Consider the following 20,178-nt stretch of genomic DNA (forward strand, 5'->3'; position numbering starts at 1 on the left):
TGCTATAAGAAATGATGAACAGGCTGACTTCAGAAAAACCTAGAAACACTTGTACGGTCTGATGCTGAGTGAAGTGAGCAGAACCAGGAGAACATTGTACACAGTAACAGCCACATTGTGCGATGACTAATATTGATAGACTCTAACCCTTCTCAGCAATACAAGGATCTAAGACATCTCCAAAGGCCTCATGATGGAAAATGCTATCCACAAAGAAGAAAGAACTATGGAGTCTGAATGCAGATTGAAGCATACTATTTGCTGTTTTTTTTTCTTCTGTTGAGTTTTGTTTCCTCTTTCTAGTGGTTCCTCCTATTGGTTCTAATTCTTACTTACAACATCACTAATGTAAAAATGTTTAATAGGAATGTATATGTATAGCCTATATAAGACTGTTCACCTTCTTGGGGAGAAAGGTGGGGAAGGAGGGTGAGAAAAAATTTAAAACTCAAAAGCTTATGGAAGTGATTGTTGATAAACAAAAATAAATTAATTTTTTAAAAAATGGCTGGACTAATTCGCGGCTCTACTAACAATACATTAGTGTGCCTCTTTCCACAAACCATCTTTTGGGTGAATAACACTTTTTAATTTTAACTTTTTTCAAGTAGTATTTTTTAAAACAAAATTAATCTGTTCTTTCCACACTCCCCCCCACCATAGGTCAATTTTTTTAAGTCTAAAAAAGAAATCCTGGGGCAGCTAGGTGGCGCAGCGAATAGAGCTCTGGCCCTGGAGCCAGTAGGACCTGAATTCAAATCCAGTCTCAGACACTTAATACTAGCTGTGTGACCCTGGGCAAGTCACTTAACCCTGATCGCCTCACCAAAAAGCAAAAAAATGAAAACAAAAAAGAAATCCTCTAATACATATCCACATGTGGGAAAACAAAATTTCTATATTAGCTATGTATAAAAATGTATGTCTTTTTCCTCATTTTAAGTTCACTGCCTGTCAGGAGGCAAATGGAGTTTTATCTTTTGGACTCATAGGTTTATCATTGTATTGATCAGACTTCTGTTTTCTCTATAATATTACTGTACAAATTGATCCAGTTCTACTCACTTTGCTCTGCATCAGTTCATACAGATGTTCCCACTTCCCTCCAAAATCGTCCATTTCATAATTTCTTATGGCACAATATTTCATTATAGTCATAGATCCCAATTTGTTTAAGCATTCCTCAATAGGACAGCCCCTTAGCTTCCAATTTTAAGCTATCGGGGTTAGAAGTGCTTATAAGCCTTTTTGTACCTACTTTTCCACTTTGATTTCTTTGGGGGACAAGGGTGGTAAAGGAGTGGCGGTGGTATAGTTAGGCCAAAAGGTATACAGTTTGGTAACTTCTGGGTATAGTATCAAATTGCTTTTCAGAATGGCTGACAGTACCACTAGTGTCCTTGTTTTCCCACAACCCCTTCCACATGCCATTTTTCACTTCTGTCCTCTTTGCCAGTCTCAAAGGTATGAGATGGAATCTCAACGTTACTTGAATTTGCATTTCTCTAATTATTAGTGATTTAGAGCATTTTTTTTATGATTGTTAATAGCTTGGATTTCTTCCTTTGAAAATTGCCTATTCATATCCTTCAACCATTGATCTATTGGGGAGATAGCTTTTTAAGAGATGAGAAAATGCCACAAAATTAATCAAAATACCATCAAAAGCTGATATCGCATGCAATGTTCTACACCTATGGATCCCCGACCTCTGCAAAGCAGTAGGGGAGAGTTATTTTCTTGGATCTTTTCAAGGGCAAACTTGTTTAATAATTCTGTAAGTTTCATTCACGATTGTTTTGTGGGGGTTGTGCTTTTCGTTTATGTCGTTGTAGTCAGCATGTATATTGTTTTCCTAATTCTGCTTACATCACTTTGCATCAGTTCACGGCTTCCCATGCTTCCCCGTATTCATTATAATCATAATTTGACAGCACCACAATATCGTCACATTCACTGTTTAGCCATTCCCCAGCTGACAGGCATCTTTGTTACTAGTTCTTTGCTACCACAGAAGTGCTGTTATAAATATTTTGTTGTACAATATACTTAGCCTTTACTTTTTGTCAATAACCTTGATGGGGTATATGCCAGGCAGTGGAATCTCTGGGCATTCTGGCCATTCTGCCCACAGGCTATGAAGGCTGTTCCCCGAGGGGAACCACAGATTTGGTGAATTCAACAATTGAGCATCCTTAGAATAAGCACACACTCTTCTGAGGGGTCTACTTTGAAGACTATCATTCCATCATGTTAGTCACAGTCATAACTAATTACTCAGCTGCTCTGGTCAACTGGAAAATCTCCACCAAATTCATAAAAATTTAGGGTGGTTAGGAAACATAAATAATTGGGAACAGAAGCAGGCAGGCCTGGTAACAGAGACCCTCTACAGCTTTCATATTGAGATTCTATCAAAGGAAGCAGACCAACTCTCAGCTTTGTCTTGACACTACACTAATAAAAAAAAGGAGGGAAAAAAACACAAAATAAAAAAGTAATTGACATCCCTTTATTATATATTGTTTCCTTACATCAAACTGAATGTGTCCAGAAAACATATGAGCATGTTTCTTCTGAAAGTCATACAAAGAAACTGGACTATTGATATTTCTTTAAAATACATAGTAAAAATGTATGACATTGTATCACTTAAGTTATGTTTTACATTATCAGTGCATTTCTATCAGTGGGATAATGGTGGATCCAAAGGTCTCTGAACAGTGAAGTAAATTAGATTTAAGAGAGGGAGGAATTTCAAAAGTCCAGGGCTCTGGTTACTTTGATTTTAGTCATGCATATGAGAAATAAGTCACTCATACATATTAAATAAAAATTGTTGTCTTACTGACAAAAGCCAAGAAATTCAATTTGATAAACACTTACTGAGTGCCTATTGTACACAGAGCACTGTGCTAGGCACTGGAAATGTAGTTAAGGCTGTAAGTATGTCCTTAATTCAACTAACGCATTCCCTCATACAGAGATAGTTGAAAAAAAAAATCTCAAACCTCAAGGCCATTTTACTTAGTTGTTCCAGCACTTAAGATAACTTATTTCCATTTTGAAATACGTACATACACAAACACACACACACACACACACACACACACACACACTCTGAAACATGAAGGCAGATATTTTAAATCACTTTGATATATTTCCTTTTACTGGATTAAAGTTCAGAAGTCTGTCATTTTGAGTTGATACATTAACATAAATATGCCTATTAATTAAAAAAAAAACTGTCCTAAAATGCTTACATGTACCTCTGGACTATTTTTAAAAAATAGCCAGGTAACTGTCAAATCTCAAAAGCAGCATCTGGAGTTGGACTGTTCAAAATGGCACTTGGAACTATGCCAATTCTTAAAATTCCTATAAACATTGATATTTAGATTGGATAAGAGGGGAAAAGGAAAGGTACATAGTTTACATCTGCTTAAAAACACCCATTCAGGCTCTCCTTAGAGACCTATCTCAGCTTTGTGCAAGCCTGAAAAGTTTGTACAAACTCCTAAAAACATGGCAGATTCTGACAATGAAAAAGCGTGACACTCAATTACTTTTTAAGTTGTAAAATCCCAAAGTTCACATCATAACTCATCCCTTTTGTTTCCTCATCACAAAAGCTTTGTATTCTTGGATCCACCATATCTCTGAATTGTACCTGGTGATTTATTTAAGCAGCAATAAATAAAATTCAGTATAGTTCCCTCCCTCCCCGAACACATATATGCACACAAAATAAAAATAACCAAACAGACCTGGTGTCACACCGTTATAAATTTACTAAAACTGACATTTTTATACATTTAAAAAACCCCAGGATCTTAACTTTGGAAATAAAAAAAAAGATCTGTTGCTATTGCACTCATGGCATGCTAAAGAGCCATCTAATCTATTGTCTGGTTCCAAGTCCATCACTCACCCTCTTGTATTAGAGTGATGAGATTAATAAACTGGAGTCCAACAGCCAGTGCACATACAAAAAGGAAGCAATGCTTGACACAGGGCAAGGTAAACTATGGATAGGATACTCAAAGCCCTTCCTAAATCTCTGATGCTCTATCAAAATGATACACAACTAGTTGCAAATGAGAATCCAATGGTCAAGTGCATAAAATACCAGGGGGCATAAAAGAATGAAGAGAAGGAAGAAGGAAGAAAAGGGAATTATAACTGGTAGCTCTAGTGGAAGCTGAGGTCTAGGTTCTTGTCTTAGTTCTACTGACAGGCTTGTGGCTTTAGGCAGATGACTTCCTCCCCTTTTCTGGGCCTTGTTTCTTCATCTGTAAAATGAGGGACTTGGGTAGAGGACCATCAATGCATCCTTAAGGCTTTACAGTCTATGGTTCCTTCTATAGAACCTAGTCTGCCCTGCTTCTCTCCCATGGCCCCTTTTGTCCAATAAGGATTTAGAGAAAGGTATTCAAGGTCAGGGTGCAAAGAAGAAGACTGTAGCAAAGATGTTTTAAAGTTACGTATCTCTTACAGAGATAGCAGTTTTCCTAATCAAACTTAATCAGCTATGGAGTATTTAGATTCAATTTGTAATTAATACGCTCATTTCCCTTTAAATTCTGTTTTTCTAAAAGTCACTTGAATTCCAAGTGAGTGACCTCATCAACTACTGTGCCACAGCCCCACAGCCCCATAAAGTTTAGTCACTTTGCTTGCTTTTTCTCTAATCACAAACAATGCCCAAGGGATGGTCAGCCAAGGGTCCCTTCTCCTGATATATGAGCAATATTAAGCCAACATTTGTGGGTTTCACTCACTAATTTTAATCTATGGCCCATACAAGGAAATGTCTCTCACAAATGAAAACTCCAAGATGAACGATATATTTGGCAATCATAAGGTAGTACAGTCTTTTACCACTGAAAATCAAATTAAAATAACTAATCTAAAATGATTCATAAACATTAAAGTATCCAACCTATCCACTTCAAATAGAAAAAATGAAAACCCGAATGCAACTATTCTCTCTCCAAAGTGTAGAACATACAATCTTATTAACTGCTTTTAAGCTGCCATGTAACCACTAAGTAAAACACTGAAAGCAATTTAGAGCCTATTCATTGAGTTCTCTTTCCTCACTGTCTATATTTAGCTACAGAAGTTATTTTATTCCTATATTTTTATACTCCTATATTTAGATGACATATGAAAGCCATCTCATTGACGGTTAAGATTTTTGCCCAAAATATACACCACCTAAATACCATAATTATGGACCGACTAAGAATTTGGCACAACTATTATTATTAAATAAAAGCTGCTTTGGGGGTGATATAAATGTGAAAAAATAAGTTTTCTAACACATGCAAAAAAAACACTGTTCGAAAGTTTTGTTTTAATATAGATTTTTAAAACTACTCTTGCTTTCAGTACTGGACGGCAAGTTTATATGAAATATAGCCAAATCAAACAACCAGACCACCTAACTTTATCAAGGGAGCTATAACTCACCCTTACCAATAGCAGTTTGAAAATGCCCAGTTTCAAAATACAGTACAAGTATTTCAAAGAACACATTCTATAATTCTTTATCATCTGCCAAATACACAAAATTTACAAGTAGTTATAGCTTTAGTCATTCTCAATACATCTAACATTTCACTGCTAATGACAAATGATTCTAAAAATAATTTTTCAAAAACCCTCAAAAAACAAAAAACAAAAAACAAAAAAAACACCCAGTGGCAGCAAACCAAGCATTTGACTTGCTGCCATGTATACATTTTCTAAGAAAATACTATGGTCCAACATGTAAGTGGTGATCATCAAACTAAACTTTGCACCATCAGCTTTCCTAATAATTTAATTTAAATATTTAAATTTTATCCAAGAAATCATCTATTTAAGTGAGTTTGGGATTAAAAATTGAACACTAACCAATCCAAGGGGAGTGCTTAGATTTTTTTACACAGCATAAGTATTCTTGAAATAGGAAATGTTTGCTGGATGGTAACTGATAAAAAGTATGAATCACAGGGCTTAAAAATAATAGTTTTAAAGAGGGCAGCCCCAAGTTCATGAGAAATATACAACTAAAAGCATACCGAAATGTGTTCTTGTCTATTTAAGCTAAAATTTGAAAATGAGGACAACTGAGAAAATCTACTCATTTCAAAAACCCCCAAAAAGTCATTATTCACCTATTTCATTTGTTTTTTTCCAAAGTATAACTGATAAGCTAATTTTAAAACAGGTATGCAAGGCTAGAAAAGTGTAAGAGAACACACCTGCCAGTTAACTGGTCAAGAACGTTATCACTAGGATGAAAACCATTCCCCATCTCTCAAAAAGAAATCATTCCCTGACACATAATGTGCAAAAATAAAAAAAAATTTTTAAAGTGGTCAGATGATATCATTTGTTCATATACAAAGAAGAAAATAAACAATTTTCTTAATAGTTACAGTTTTACACTGGTGGAAGTCTATTCTGATAGATCTGAATTACATTTTATTTCTGGGGTATACATTCACACATTTATTTAAATCTCCTTTTTAAAAAATCAAGTTTTCATTCAAATGAATGTGAATATATCCCCAGAAATATACCTGCCCAATCTAAAGATTGTTAGGGCAACCAAAACAGAGTAACAGAAAGAACAAAAAAAAAACAAAAACAACAAAAAAAAAATCACTCATCTTAAATAGCTTCAAAAACAAACCCAAACCTCAAAACCAACCCAATAAGAACTAAGTGAAACACTGGCCCCCCTATCTGGAGGGTGGGAATTTGAATGAATTTAGCTTTGTTTTTAAACGCTGGAAAGACATCACCTGGGAAAACAAAGGAGTGATTCTAAGTCATCTGTAGGAAAGTATCATTTTAAAAACAAGGGAAAAAAATCACCTGAAAATTTTTTGCCAAAGTAGGAAAGATGGGACCAGATACTTTCTGCCCCACCTTTCCCCCTTTTAAATCCATCAGTATTACTTGGCAGTTTATGGTACACCTAATTTTAAGCGCACACGGTGTGTACATACATTTCCAGTGGGCATGGTTTGTATTCTGTAGATAAGCTAGCTGAAGGAATCATGACCCCACAGGGATGTTTGACCAATACATGATTTCACGGGAAGAGAAGGGGGAGGAGGGTCCAGATTGCTTTCATCTTCATGGAATGATAGAAAATTACTTATTTGATCATGGAAGAGTCTGCTTTATTCCAGAAAAATAGCTGCTTTGCCACTAGCATCACCTCAAAGTAAGATCACCATCTCTCACCACCACAGAGGTGTTCAAGTATGAGGAGAACGCATTTGTCACGTGCTGCCCAGCGCACAAGCTGCCTCTCCAAAGCTCCAGTTGCGTCGCGGGCTGAGGCTTAAATTTTTATTTCAGCAGCTTCTTTCTCAGCCTTTTCTTTTGCCTTCTCCTTCTCTTCCACCTTTTCTTCCTTTTGAAGCAATGCCACAATCTCAGTGACCTGACCTGTGGAGATGTCGATGTCTTCTTTGTCAATCAGTTCGATGACCTACAGATACCCAAACAGAACACGGCAAAGTTAAATGATGACAACTTTCCAATGGTAACACCACTTACCTATTCCCAAGCTCACTCAAGTGGAAACATGCTGCATTTGGAGTCAGCAGATCTGTGTTTGAATCCTGACTCAGCTACTTAATATCTGCGTTACTTTGCCTCTTTGAGACTCGCTTTTTTATCTGTAAAGTGAAGGGCTGGACTAAATGACTTCTGAGGAAGCTTCCATCTGCAACCCTATGAACTTTTAAGCAATGATAAAAATTATTCTGAATCTTCTGCAGTGCCATGAAGGTGAAGCCTCTTTTGGCCCTCATGGGCCCCACACCCAACCCTGTGCTGCTGAGAGTCAAAGCCAGAGTGGGCCGGGGCCAGAGCACGTGCTGCCCTCCAGGGTCACAACCACCTAAAAGCCCGAGTCCCCTGTGCAGACCACACGCCCATCTACGAACAATGACACACCAGCTGATAACCAAGAGCAGCACTAGCATAGCAAGAGAGATGAAGAGGAAACCTGGTCAGGGGGAAGCACAAGGGAGAAAATAAAAGGAAAAAGAGAAGCAAAAGGAATCCAACATGGCCATCAGGAAGCAAAGGCTGCCCGAGACAACAGCTCCTTCCTGCCTCAGGGTTCATCCATGTGTTTCAGGGCCCACAGATGGAGCCAGGGCAAGTGGACCAGGGTCCCAGGTCAGAGCTTAGCTGAATGAACACTGGACTCAGAACCAGAAACCCTGCTTTCTCATCCTTGCTCTGTCACTTCCTCCCCGTATAGCCTAGATCAAGTCACTTACCTCTGAACATCACTTTGTTGCTCTGTAAAATGGGAACACCACCAAGTGTTCTGCCAGTCAATGTTACAAGGATCAAATGAGATAATGGGTGTGCAAGTACTTGGTAACTATGCTGGGACATATTTATAGCCTGCTTTCTGGCATATGCATCACCTCATTTGGTCCTCACAACAAATATCCTTGTGAAGCTGGACATGTAATATACTATCATGCCCATTTGACAAACAAGAAAAATGAATTTCAGGGCCATGAAACAACTTGTCAAAATCCACAGAAATTCTAAGGGGATTCAAGTCTGCTAAATCCGATGCACTTTCTACCAAACTACGCTATGATGGAGCACCAAAGGCTATATGCCAAGGCTCCTCATGGTTCCTCCCTGTGTCTGCAATGCCAACCCTGACCATCCTCATGAGCTGCTGAATTCTTACTCCCTCTCTGAGCCAAGCTCAAATGTGACCTCCCCCACTTGAAAAAATCTTTCCTAATTTTTCCTTCTGACCTCACAAAGCACTTTATTTTGCATCTCTCTCATCTGCTTATCATGTTGTTTAATCTAGTTATCTGTGTAAGTATCTTCCTCCCCCCACTCTAAGAGCGTGAAGACCATGGATTATCTGAAAGTTTTGTGCCCTTTTCCCACACCAAGATATAGCACAGTGTTTTTCAGACAGTTTAATAATTGCTTGCTGAATTAAAGTCCTGGCCTGTAGATTTTTGTCAATTCAGTATGTCCACAGAAAGAGTTTCTATGTGTGTATTCATAAGCATAATAAAAAAAAAATTTAAAGACTTCTGCAAACTTTGGTTAGAAAGTCCCTGTGCTTCTGTGGAACCAAAAAAATGGCTGTGCATCTTGACTTATACCTACAATTTCATTTTCATAACTTAACTGGTGTTACTGTTCTCCAATTCTTTTTTCCTCATCTAGTTAGGTCCTAGTGTGAGACAGCATATAGAAAAACACAAAAAAATACTTAAGTATGTAATCCTACTCCTAAATAAGCTTTACTAAAAATTCTAAATTAGTCACAAAAAGAGCTACAAAAACATTCAGCTTATCCCTCCCAAAGCAGGCATGCTCCTAATTTAGGACAACTGATCTAGAGCTGGAAGAGTTCTCAGACATCACCTAGTCCACCACTGTTATACCACAGAAACAAAACTGAGAGCCACGGAAGTGAAAGGACTTCTTTACACTTGCCAGCACTTTAAATCCTATTACAGAGAATGCCACAGGGGTAGAACAGATTGTTTTGGTCATTGTTTTGGTGGCTGAAAACTAATTTACAAGCTTAGTCACAGAGTTTCATGTTGTGGTATCCATCCTATGGGGGCAGCAGAAAGAACCCTGAATTTGGAATCACAGGACCCAGATCAAAGCCTGGCTCAGCCACTGGCCACCTGGGTGACTTTGGGCAACACGATTCACTTCTCTGGGGCTCAGTGTGCTTATCTCTAAAATGAGGAGATGGGACTACAATCTCCTCTAAGGTTCCTTCCAGCTTTAAGTTTAGGATCTGGAGTGTGAACAAATGTGGAGTTCACATTTGTAAGCATTTGCAAAAAGAAAGAATCTACTTGATTCAAGTAGAGGCCTCTAGGTATTGTGTTTATTTATGCTCACCTTTGCCCCTTAATGTGACTTCCACTATATATTTAACCAAACAGTGGCCTCACCACAATGCAGCTCTCCACTATGGAGATCCCCTTCCTGGCCCATACTCTCTCAACTCCCATTGTTCCAAATTCCCTCCAGAGAGATGAACACTTTAAAACTAACTGCAATGGGGCAGCTAGGTGGTGCAGTGGAGAGAGCACTGGCCCTGGAGTCAGGAGGACCTGAGTTCAAATCCAGTCTCAGATCACACACTTGACACTTACTAGCTGTGTGACCCTGGGCAAGTCACTTAACCTCAACTGCCTCAACCAAAAAACTATCTGCAATTGGCAACTATCAAAAATGGCAAGGTAAAGATAGATTACATTCCAACCAATGATGAAAACCGAAATGGGATTACAATAGAACTGAGTGTGATGATATCAATCCCGTTCCTCAAAAAGATAATGAAGTAGCTAGGCATAACAACTCCGCTACAAACATACAACCCATAAAAAGTACTGACTGAGAGAGGCTCAAGGTTTTTTACAAGCCCTGATGACCTACAGGCCTGTCATTAAATTTCTCTTAACTGCCTGAAAAACAAGAAAAATGTTTTAAAAAAAAATAAATGAACAGGATGAAATAACAACATACATTTCACCTACTGTGTTACCCTCACCCTATAACACATTAATATTCTGGTGAATAGTTGTAGATTTGAAGAACATTCCGTTTGATTTTTAAAGCCAGTGAAAATTTCCACTTGAAATTTTTATTTCAGGAAAAGTTTGTGAAGGAAAAGGGAAAGAAAAAGCAGGCAGGTACAGGTTAGTAATCAGGTGTTAGCAACTAACAATGAGAAAAAATGCAAAGAAATTAAAGTATGATCCCTTTCTAGGATCTATTCAACATAACACAAGCAAAAAGCAACAAAGAACACATAGCAAAAACATAGCAATCTGGAACAAAACAATTAGGGAACACGGAATATTCCTGACTAAAGGCTTCTGTCAAAATTTCTTTCTTTTGCTTACTAGACTAACACACTGCTATTTTATGAATTTGAAAAGTCTCTCCCTCCCAACCTCCCTAATTTATGGCATAATTTCAAAGGAGACAAGAGAATCTAAAATAAAATACTGGAAATAGACAATAAAAATGATTACATTTTTAACTGAAATCTGTTCCTACATTTCCTAACTGAAGCCTGGACAATGAAAGCTTTTTCAGTATGTTTGGGTGGCTTGTCTTGTTGGTTTTAACTATGCAATAGAATGTGGGCCCAAGCCAGGTAGAAATACATCAATGAATGGAAGTACAAACTGTATCCTACAATACACACTTTGCAGAAACAAAAATGAAATTCCAGACATCAAAAGAGGAAGCCATGGCTTTTTTCTTTTTAAAGGTAACTGGAACTACACTAATTCAATTTTGGTAAAAATTCTACATAACTCTCTATCCTTTTGTCACTGTTAAATCTCACTTGATGCTTACCTTGGCAACGTCATCTATATTAATCTTGCCATCCTTGTTTTCATCCAGGGCAGTAGCCAACTTCATCAATTTTCTCTCCGGAATTTGCTCAAGTTGTTTCATCACATTTATGAGCTCACTGATGGTGATGACATTTTCCCTAAGGGGGAAACCCAATCTGTATATGGCAAACAGTTACTATGAACAGAAGAACTAGAAACAGATATACAAGGAGCAGAAGCATGTCATCATCTCCCACAGCAGAATGCTGACCACACGACAGCCCACTGAACTCAAATAGCTCTGCTGGTAGTAACATTCTTTACAGGTTTCCTGCTGTCCAAAGTCCTATCCAAATTAATATTAATATTCAGGGTAAGACATTCCACCCCAGCTACATAGTCTCTTGGTCCCAACATCTTTTCTACTTAAGAGATTGGGGAAATGTTAAGGGAACTGTTACAAATTCTAAGTAAGAAATTAAAGACACTTTTCCTTCTTAAAATACTGAAGTGCATTAGTACAAATGACCATCTGGACTGGAAATGTGCTACCATGAAAAAGCAGAAAATGCTCAGAATGTTGTGTTTCCCTTGGGAACTTGGTTAAGGGTCACTGTACCAACCCTTCTGCCCAATAAAATGGGCTTTTAGAATGTCTATACATCACATCTGAATTAGTTATCTGTCTCCTAAATCAGTTTTCAGCTTCTATACATTTCCTTCAAGAGACTGAACCCTGACACAACTTTCTTTTCAAAGGATGCATACCACATGAACTTTATATATAGTCTCAGACAATTTCTCCCTATGGCACTATGGATCTCTGGTCTTCACTTCTGAAGTCCTTGAACAAGCAAAATCTTCAAAACCTAAGACATCACTGGATACTTGAGCTTTCCCATTAAAATCTTCTATCAGTTTGCACCCATGAATCTAACTTGCACATCCTGATTCTTTCCCATCTAATTGACATGCTCTGAAGCTGGTGCTTGTTCCTTTTACTTTCTGAACCAAACTGACTCCAAACCCCCCCACTTCCATCCTTCCTCTACCTTAAACCTACCATCTAACCTGCCCAAGTTCCTTTCAACTCTCTCCCTTAACTTTAACCCTCTGCCCTGCTTTCTCCAACTTCTTATTCAAAAACAAGGAACAAAGACTAGACATACAAAGTAGAATTTTAAAAAACTATATATTTGATACAGTATAAGCTCTGGTGCATTTTTTGGTTTGTACTCCTAGGTACAGTTACTAAACACAGCACTCACTAGGAGAGTGGGAATCTGATAAAACCTTTTGTTAATCCATTATTACACTAAGAATTCTTTAAAACATAATTTATAGGATTCCTGCTCCAGTCCCACCAGAAAAGGGTCTGGAAAGGTTACATTACACAAAGTCTAGGTGAGATGTTTGCTTTCAGAAGAGCAGATGGATTAGAATAACTGGATGGATAGCCACACTGAAGTATATCATACAGTCACAGAACATAGACTGAGAGCTGAAAAGTAATTTAGCTCATAGGTGGATGACCGAACCCAGAGACCTGGTTTAAAGGGAATTCAATGTCAACAGTATGCAAGGCCCTGCTGTTTTTACATTGTTTTAATAATCCATTATTGAGTTACAACTGGGATATTTTCTATTCCTAGGGATGTGGCTATGTAAACAAAAGTCTATAATAAACTTAAAATTAAAGAGAAAAAAGCAACAATTTTCATAGAAACATTAATACCAAATTAGATGAAGTGGCATCTCATCCATGAACACCCTTGCTCCTCCCCTGGCTCTCATGTCATCTTTCTCATCGTATCAGAACTTCCTTACAAACTCATTACAAGGAAAAAACAAAGGCTCAGAATGGCAAACTACACAAAGCATTTTTATGGTATTTCACCAGAATTCTAGAAGATACATAATCTGTTCCTCAATTTCTTATTTCCAGAGTCTATAAATGTTTCTCTAGTACCATTTATATGTTATTAAAGCAGAAATAATGTCTAGTCACTGATTAACTTCTGTATCCAAGCAATGTTTACAGTTCCTAGCTAAATGGTGACTCTTCATCATCTACATTTACTGAGCCCCAATTATATCACTAAAGTCATCAGGAATTATAATAAATTATCTTGAGACTGAAACTATGTGTAGGATGAAGGGGGTGGGGTGGGGTAGGGGGGAGGATCAAACATTATAGCTTTCAGGTACTTGGAAGCATGTTTTAAAAAAACAAAAACAAGTGATCAAAGCAAAATATTTCTAAGTAACTAATTTTAAAAACAATTTCCCCCTAATATTTGAAAGTAACATTGTACTTAAAATAGTCATCCCACTATAAAAAACGAAGTCCAAATTAATTTATCACCACTTACCCAGTAGCAACGACATTACTACTGTCCGTTTTCCCTGTTACTGCCTTTTGATCGTCCTCTAACTCATGAAGTATTTTTCCTATCTGTCCAATCATCTGGTTCACCCTCTTGGACAATCTCTTGCTTGCTTTAGATTCTTCTATAACCTGTTCTTGACCAGTCTTGGAAAGCTCTTTTTTGATCTCTTGCAAATCCTGATGAAGGTTTAAAAAATGACACATTAAATCTTCATGAGATATGTTTAAACTTAAAATACAGCTTAACATTGAGGAAGTAATAAAATTCAAGAGTATTAGCACTCAAAAGATATAAAATCATATGTTAGGTACTCAAGAGTTTCCACTGTTATCAATCACAGAAACTGTACACTCTCTCTCTCATATATATATAAAACTCTAAACACACACATACATACACACTCTACATATGTATACATATAATATACAAGTATATATATATTTTTTTTGCTCCTGACTAACATACAATTGAGCATACAATTATCTCTAATCACCAGAAATTTTATTCAGTGGCAAGAGAAAGAAAACCTTTTTGGATTTCAACTTTTTGTTAATATCTGAATCATTCTTCCTCTTAAAGCCAAATTTTAGGAGCATGAATCTAAACACCAAAATGAACATTGCAATAAAGCAAAAAATGTAAGCTTGCTCCACTCCCACCCCACCTCTATGAAATAATCTTTTATAAGCTTTATGAAAAACCAAACTAATATCAGCAGACCTAAGACACATTCCCCCATTTCAAGTCATTATATAAAATAGGATAAAGTTTCAATTCTTTCTCATGATATGTAAAAATAAACATTTCTTTTTAAAGTAACAATAAAAACATATTTATCTGTCTCCTTACATTTGGGAAATGAAAGCCACTCTGATTATATAGTAAAAGAAATGAATGTCCTTTAATTCTGCTCTGTGTTTGTGATCTGTCAGTCACATTCTATATTAACTTAGCAGTTAAACAACAGTACATCAAGATATATGTTACTGGTAATTCAAATTTAATTTCAAGTCAAAAAGAGGATGATGCCAGAATATCAGCAGAAATAAATTATTAATTAATGTTAATATTATAAATTTAAAATATTAATATTAAAATGTTAATTTAATTTATGAGATGTAATGCAGAGACTTTTAACTGCATACATTTAAGAATATTAGGAACTATAATTTTACTTTTATCCCAATCTTAATTCCAGGAGTAAATATCATAAACCAGTAGAGTCTTTCTCATCATCACTCCTGAAGGCATTTTTGAAAATCCATCTTCATCTTCACTATAAAACACTTCCATTTCTGCAGTTACTCTACTCAGTTAGACAAAGAAGAAATAACTACATCTTCTTTCATATACTAGTGTATTAAACAGGGTAACAATGAAGTGATTTTGTAATAATGGCACCTGACAGTATATAAGCCATATAAAAATCACTCCCACATTACAGACTGTCTTTTAAATTGCAAACCATCACCAAATGGAAACTTACTATGAGAAGGAAGCCACTCCCCTTCTCCTTTCTGCCCTATCACAGGCTGCCTAAGCTGTTAATCAGCATCAGGCCAGGAAGAGGGAGAGTAAAAAGGGACAGACAGCTCAGTTCTCCATTTCTTCCTCTCCTATGTCAGTGAACCTAATCTCCAACCTTGGGAGCAGCCAAGAACACTGCTGCTCAGCAAAGGTGGCAGAACCAGCTAGCTGCAACCCATTCTCATTACGGCTTAGGCATTTTTTTCTCCTGGTCACTAACACAGGAGCCAGGAATACTAACAAATATCCCCCATTTCTATTACGCTTTTAAGTTCTATGAAGCACTTTCCTTACAACAAAGCTGCGAGGGAAGGAAACCAAGCAACCATGTTGTCATTTCACAGATAAGCAAATAGACTTAGAAAGGGGAATCGAGTTATTCAGGATGACAGATCCCAAGTGCACGATGGATCAGGCCCGAAACCCAACAAGTCAGTACCTGCTGGAGGACCCTGAAGACCCTGGGCAGACAGAACAGCAACATAAAAAAGACTACCCATCATGAGAATAATAAGCCAATAAAGAGAGCTTGAAACCAAGTGGAAAACTCTCTTCACCAAGATTCCTGTTCTCCCCATCTCTCTTCCCACTGATTCCTGGTACCTCTTTATATTCCTGAACATCATCTTTCAGCAACTTGAGCTCCTCCTTCTCTTTGGTTAACGATTTCTTCTGTTCCTTCAGTTTACTGCAAGCATCGCTAAGCAGGTCAATTTCTTCCTTGGTTATTTCTTCTCCCTGGACAAAATGTAGAGCCCCAAATAATAAATGAGAACACTTGAACTTTGTTCCTGGATGATTTCACAGGCTCAAGTTTTCAAATATATATTCATAGTAGTGGTCTAACTACCACGTTATCAATTTAAAAAACCAAACAAACCTGTTAATGCCAAAATTAAATGTCAGAGGACAGAGATCCAGAAGGGATAAAATGAAAGTTAACAAGATCATAAATGGTATAGAGAAGATGATCCCTTGGAATGTTCACAAGACGCCTGAACAGAAGACTTTTAGGATGCAAAAACTGAAAGGAATCCTTAGAGACCATTTAAAATAGCACCACATTGTAAAGATGGGGAAAATGAGACTTGGAGAATGGAAGTTAGTGCCTATGCAGTATCAAATACAGATCTGCTAGCCCTCAATCCAGCATTTCTTTGTCTAGACTATCTGACTCTAACTAGGTGATGTGTCACCTCATTAAAAAAAACCATTTTTAGTGAAGTCTTTGTTTTTTACATCATCTTCCCTTCCATATATAGCTCCTCCCATCCCACTACCTAGAAGATACCCATATAATTAAGGGCACAATGAATACCCATATAATGAAGAACAAAACAAGTGGGAAAAAAATTCCAAAAAACCATCACGTCTCTTAATATGCCAACAACTTTTCTGGACCTTTTAACACCTTTTGCTGAGAGTAAGACATGCCTCCCTGTTACTTATTTACTGCTATGAAAGAATTATGTCTTCCCATAAAGTTAAACTCAATCTTTTACATAATAAAAATTTTAAGTTGTTCTTTTTTAAAAAAACAAGTACCAGATACAACACCTGTGTTAAGAACTAATTTTATATCTCATTGACTGAGGGAATTGTGGAAAAAACTCTGTTTCACATCTTTAACATTCCAGTGAAAAACCCCAGCAGAAAACTGGCACTCAACTTTATTATTCCTGTCTAAAAGACTGAGTGAGAGCAAGAAGCACTTTAGTGTCACCAATTTCTCAGGGACACATGGGGACAACACACTCTTCCAGCTGCAATCTGATTGAAGGGAAAAAAAAAAAAGACAGGCTTCATCTGCTGACCAGTTTCACAGGCTAAATACAACTGGATGGTTTAAAAAAATACACTGACAGATCTATTTGAAGATCACAAAATTGAAAAAGTAGCAACTGAAAACATTTTCCTGAACAACTGTTTCCATACATTGGAAAACAATGTAGAAATGTAAAATTACTAATCTTAAGAGAGAAGAAAAATCCATGTCTATACAATAAGTGAATCCTTATATGTAAAAATGGTGTTCCAATTCTTTTCTTATTTCTTTACCTTCTAAATATTTTAATGTATCAACAATTTGGGAAAGAAAACATTAATTACTTGGCCTCACTATACAAAGAAGTAGGTTCAAATTTCCTAACATGGGAAGCTCCAAAAAGAAGCCTCTTGAAGAGGCACTAAATTTGCCTCATTTCACCAAGCTGAACAAGGGCAGGGTCAGCAAGGCTCACCCCTCCTGTCCATTCTGGGAAGCCCTTCAAGGCATTCTCGGGCTTTGGGTGGCCTACAGATCAGCAGCACTCACTGGCTGCATATTCCAGATGGACAAGGGCCACAGCTTCTGCCCCCTTTTACCACTGGATTTATCCTACAACAAGCTCTTTTGGTGATGACTGCCCTATTTAGATTACTTTAGCCCTTATTTCTTTACACTGCTATTCAAACTGATAACTTCAATTTAGATTTATCTGCAGTGAGTTGTACCTACTTTATAATATAAGCAATGCTTTTAAGTTAACAGAATCTATACACTAAACAAATTGTGTTTAAAACACTAAAAAAAACAATTACTAATTTTTAAAAACAAATGTAGAGGAAGCACTTATTTCATCAGACTTAAAAGTTTCAACTTCTAGTAGCTATAGAATACAGAAGCAAAGAGAGTATCATGCAGCCTATAGAAATGTTGTTTGCAATGCTGGAATTTATAGAATTTTAAGCAAATAAAGGGGAAACTAAGCCTCTGGAGTCTCACTACACCCTAGGACATTGTACTAAAGTATCTAGTACTAAGCATTTAAAAGTTCAGTTTTATAAGCCAAATGACACATTAGAGAAAACTGACAGGATTCCAAAACTATCAGAATGTATCCAGACCTTTATAAATTAGAAATTGCTACAATAAAAATGTTATAGTAAAACTTGTTTCCCAAACAGCTGGAGATTTTACTTTAATTTTTTCTTTTTAATGCAAAGTCTTTCTACATCTCTGACATCTTAAAGCTACTACACTAAGTTTGACTCACTTAGGCCTGAGTTCAAATCCAGCCTCAAATTAGCTGTGTGACTCTGGGCAAGTCACTTAACCTTGTTTGCCTCAGCTTCCTCATCTGTAAAATGGGGATAACATCACCTATCTCCTAAGGATGTTGTGATGATCAAATGAGATAATAATTGTAAAGTGCTTAGCACAGCGCCTGGTACACAGTAGGCACTATATAAATTTAAGTTGTTTACTACTACGACTACGACTACTAGTACTGCTAGTGTTACTAGCACCACCACCACTACCACTACTACTACTACTATTATTACTACTACTACTACTATACTACTACTGCTGCTGCTGCTGCTGCTACATGTTCTTTTGCTTAGTTGGGTTCATCATTACCAAAGGATCTGAAGTTGGAAGGATCATGTAGTCCAGACACTTCCATTTATGTATGAAGGAAGTGAAGCCCAGAGTTTGCTCAAAGTCAGTAATTACTCAGTAGCAAAGCAGGGCTCCAAAGCCAAGTCTTCTGGCCCCAAATCCAGCTATTACTGCACTGGTCCATACTGCCTTACAATTATCTATGACAGAGATGCTGATGCCACATTCTACAGTGAACGTCACTGTCCTGGTTGGGCAGGCTTCAGCACAGCAAAACTAGGTCTTCAAGAATATTGAGGGGCAGCAAAAGGGGCTGTTGAGACCCACTTTGGGCTGGCTGCTACTCTGCCCCCAGACACAGTGTTCCACTCCCTCAAGGGTTATCAAGGTGTTTTGCTGATGGCAGTTTAACCCCCAAACAATAGAGCTGTTCTGACTCATCACTGCTGAAATTAATTCCCTGCCAGTGACTTCTAATGCTGGCACTGGGCTTGGAGTCAGGAAGATATGAGTTCAAATTCCATCTCAGACACTAGCTGTGAAACCCTGGCTAAGTCACTTAACTTCTCTGTCTCAATTTCCTTATCTGTAAAACAGGGATAACAATAATTAGAATGTAAGCTCCCTGAGGGCAGAGACTTTTTACCTTTTTATTTGTAGCCCCAACACTTAGCACAGTGTCTGGCAAAGAGTAAATACTTAATAAATACTTGTTGATTGATTGAATGACAGCACTGACCTCATAAGACTGTCATGAGGATCAAATGAAATCCTCATTTGCATAGCACTTTGTAAATCTTCAAGAGCTACATAAATTGTGAGCATTCTTCTTCTTAAACTAGCTCCCCATCTGCCCAGCGATAAGATAATCCACTGCATGTTTCCTTGCTTCACATACAAGGATACCATGGAATATCATCAAAAGTTTTGCCCAAAAGAATCACTTATTGACTGGTGTTCTTCTGACCTATCAACTTTGTAACCTTTTTGCAAAAAGGGAAAGAGGGTCAATCTTATTCTTAATGAACCTACACTGGTTGGATGGCTAGTGATCAGCATATGCTTTTTTAAATGTTCAAAAGCTGTTTAAAAAATCCCATCTAGAATTTTGCGGGGGATTCAGATTAAACTGATGATGGGAATCCATTTTCTCCTGCTAGGATAACAATTGTTTATCTCTAGCTTTCTGTTACTTTCCCCATTCTACATAATTTTCCAAAGATCATGAGACCATATCTTCAAGTTCATTTAGGAGCCTAGGCCAGAACTCAAACATTTACTGTTAGTTATTAGGAGAACAAGAACAAACGTAAAACAAACCCTCTTAACTGGGGAAAATACAACATGCATAATTAAAGGCAATGAAGGAGAGAACCCTGACAACTGAGAAGATCAAGGAAAGCTCTGCAAAAGATGGGTGCTGGCAGAAAGGAAAGTCAGTGTCCTCCATGCTAGGCAGAAAAACTGTAGAAAGGAACATGTGGAGCCTCAGAGAAGGAAA

General features: G+C 37.3%; 1 protein-coding gene across 2 annotated transcripts in view; it reads right to left on the reverse strand.

Annotated features, from left to right (window-relative positions):
* Positions 1-3,773: 3,773 nt before the first annotated feature.
* LETM1 (leucine zipper and EF-hand containing transmembrane protein 1) overlaps positions 3,774-20,178 on the reverse strand; it is an 80,485-nt gene continuing 64,080 nt past the window's right edge. For both annotated transcript variants that reach the window (XM_027836274.1, XM_027836275.1), the window contains 4 exons: positions 15,899-16,033; positions 13,751-13,944; positions 11,398-11,554; positions 3,774-7,495 (listed from right to left, as the gene is read on the reverse strand). In XM_027836274.1, coding sequence (XP_027692075.1) covers positions 7,346-7,495; positions 11,398-11,554; positions 13,751-13,944; positions 15,899-16,033 — 636 coding nt within the window. In that variant the 3' untranslated portion in view covers positions 3,774-7,345. The remainder of the gene's footprint in view (positions 7,496-11,397; positions 11,555-13,750; positions 13,945-15,898; positions 16,034-20,178) is intronic.

This window comes from Vombatus ursinus, unplaced genomic scaffold (genome assembly GCF_900497805.2).
Source record: "Vombatus ursinus unplaced genomic scaffold, bare-nosed wombat genome assembly UNPS02014818.1, whole genome shotgun sequence".
In the NCBI taxonomy this organism is placed as follows: Eukaryota; Metazoa; Chordata; class Mammalia; order Diprotodontia; family Vombatidae; genus Vombatus; species Vombatus ursinus.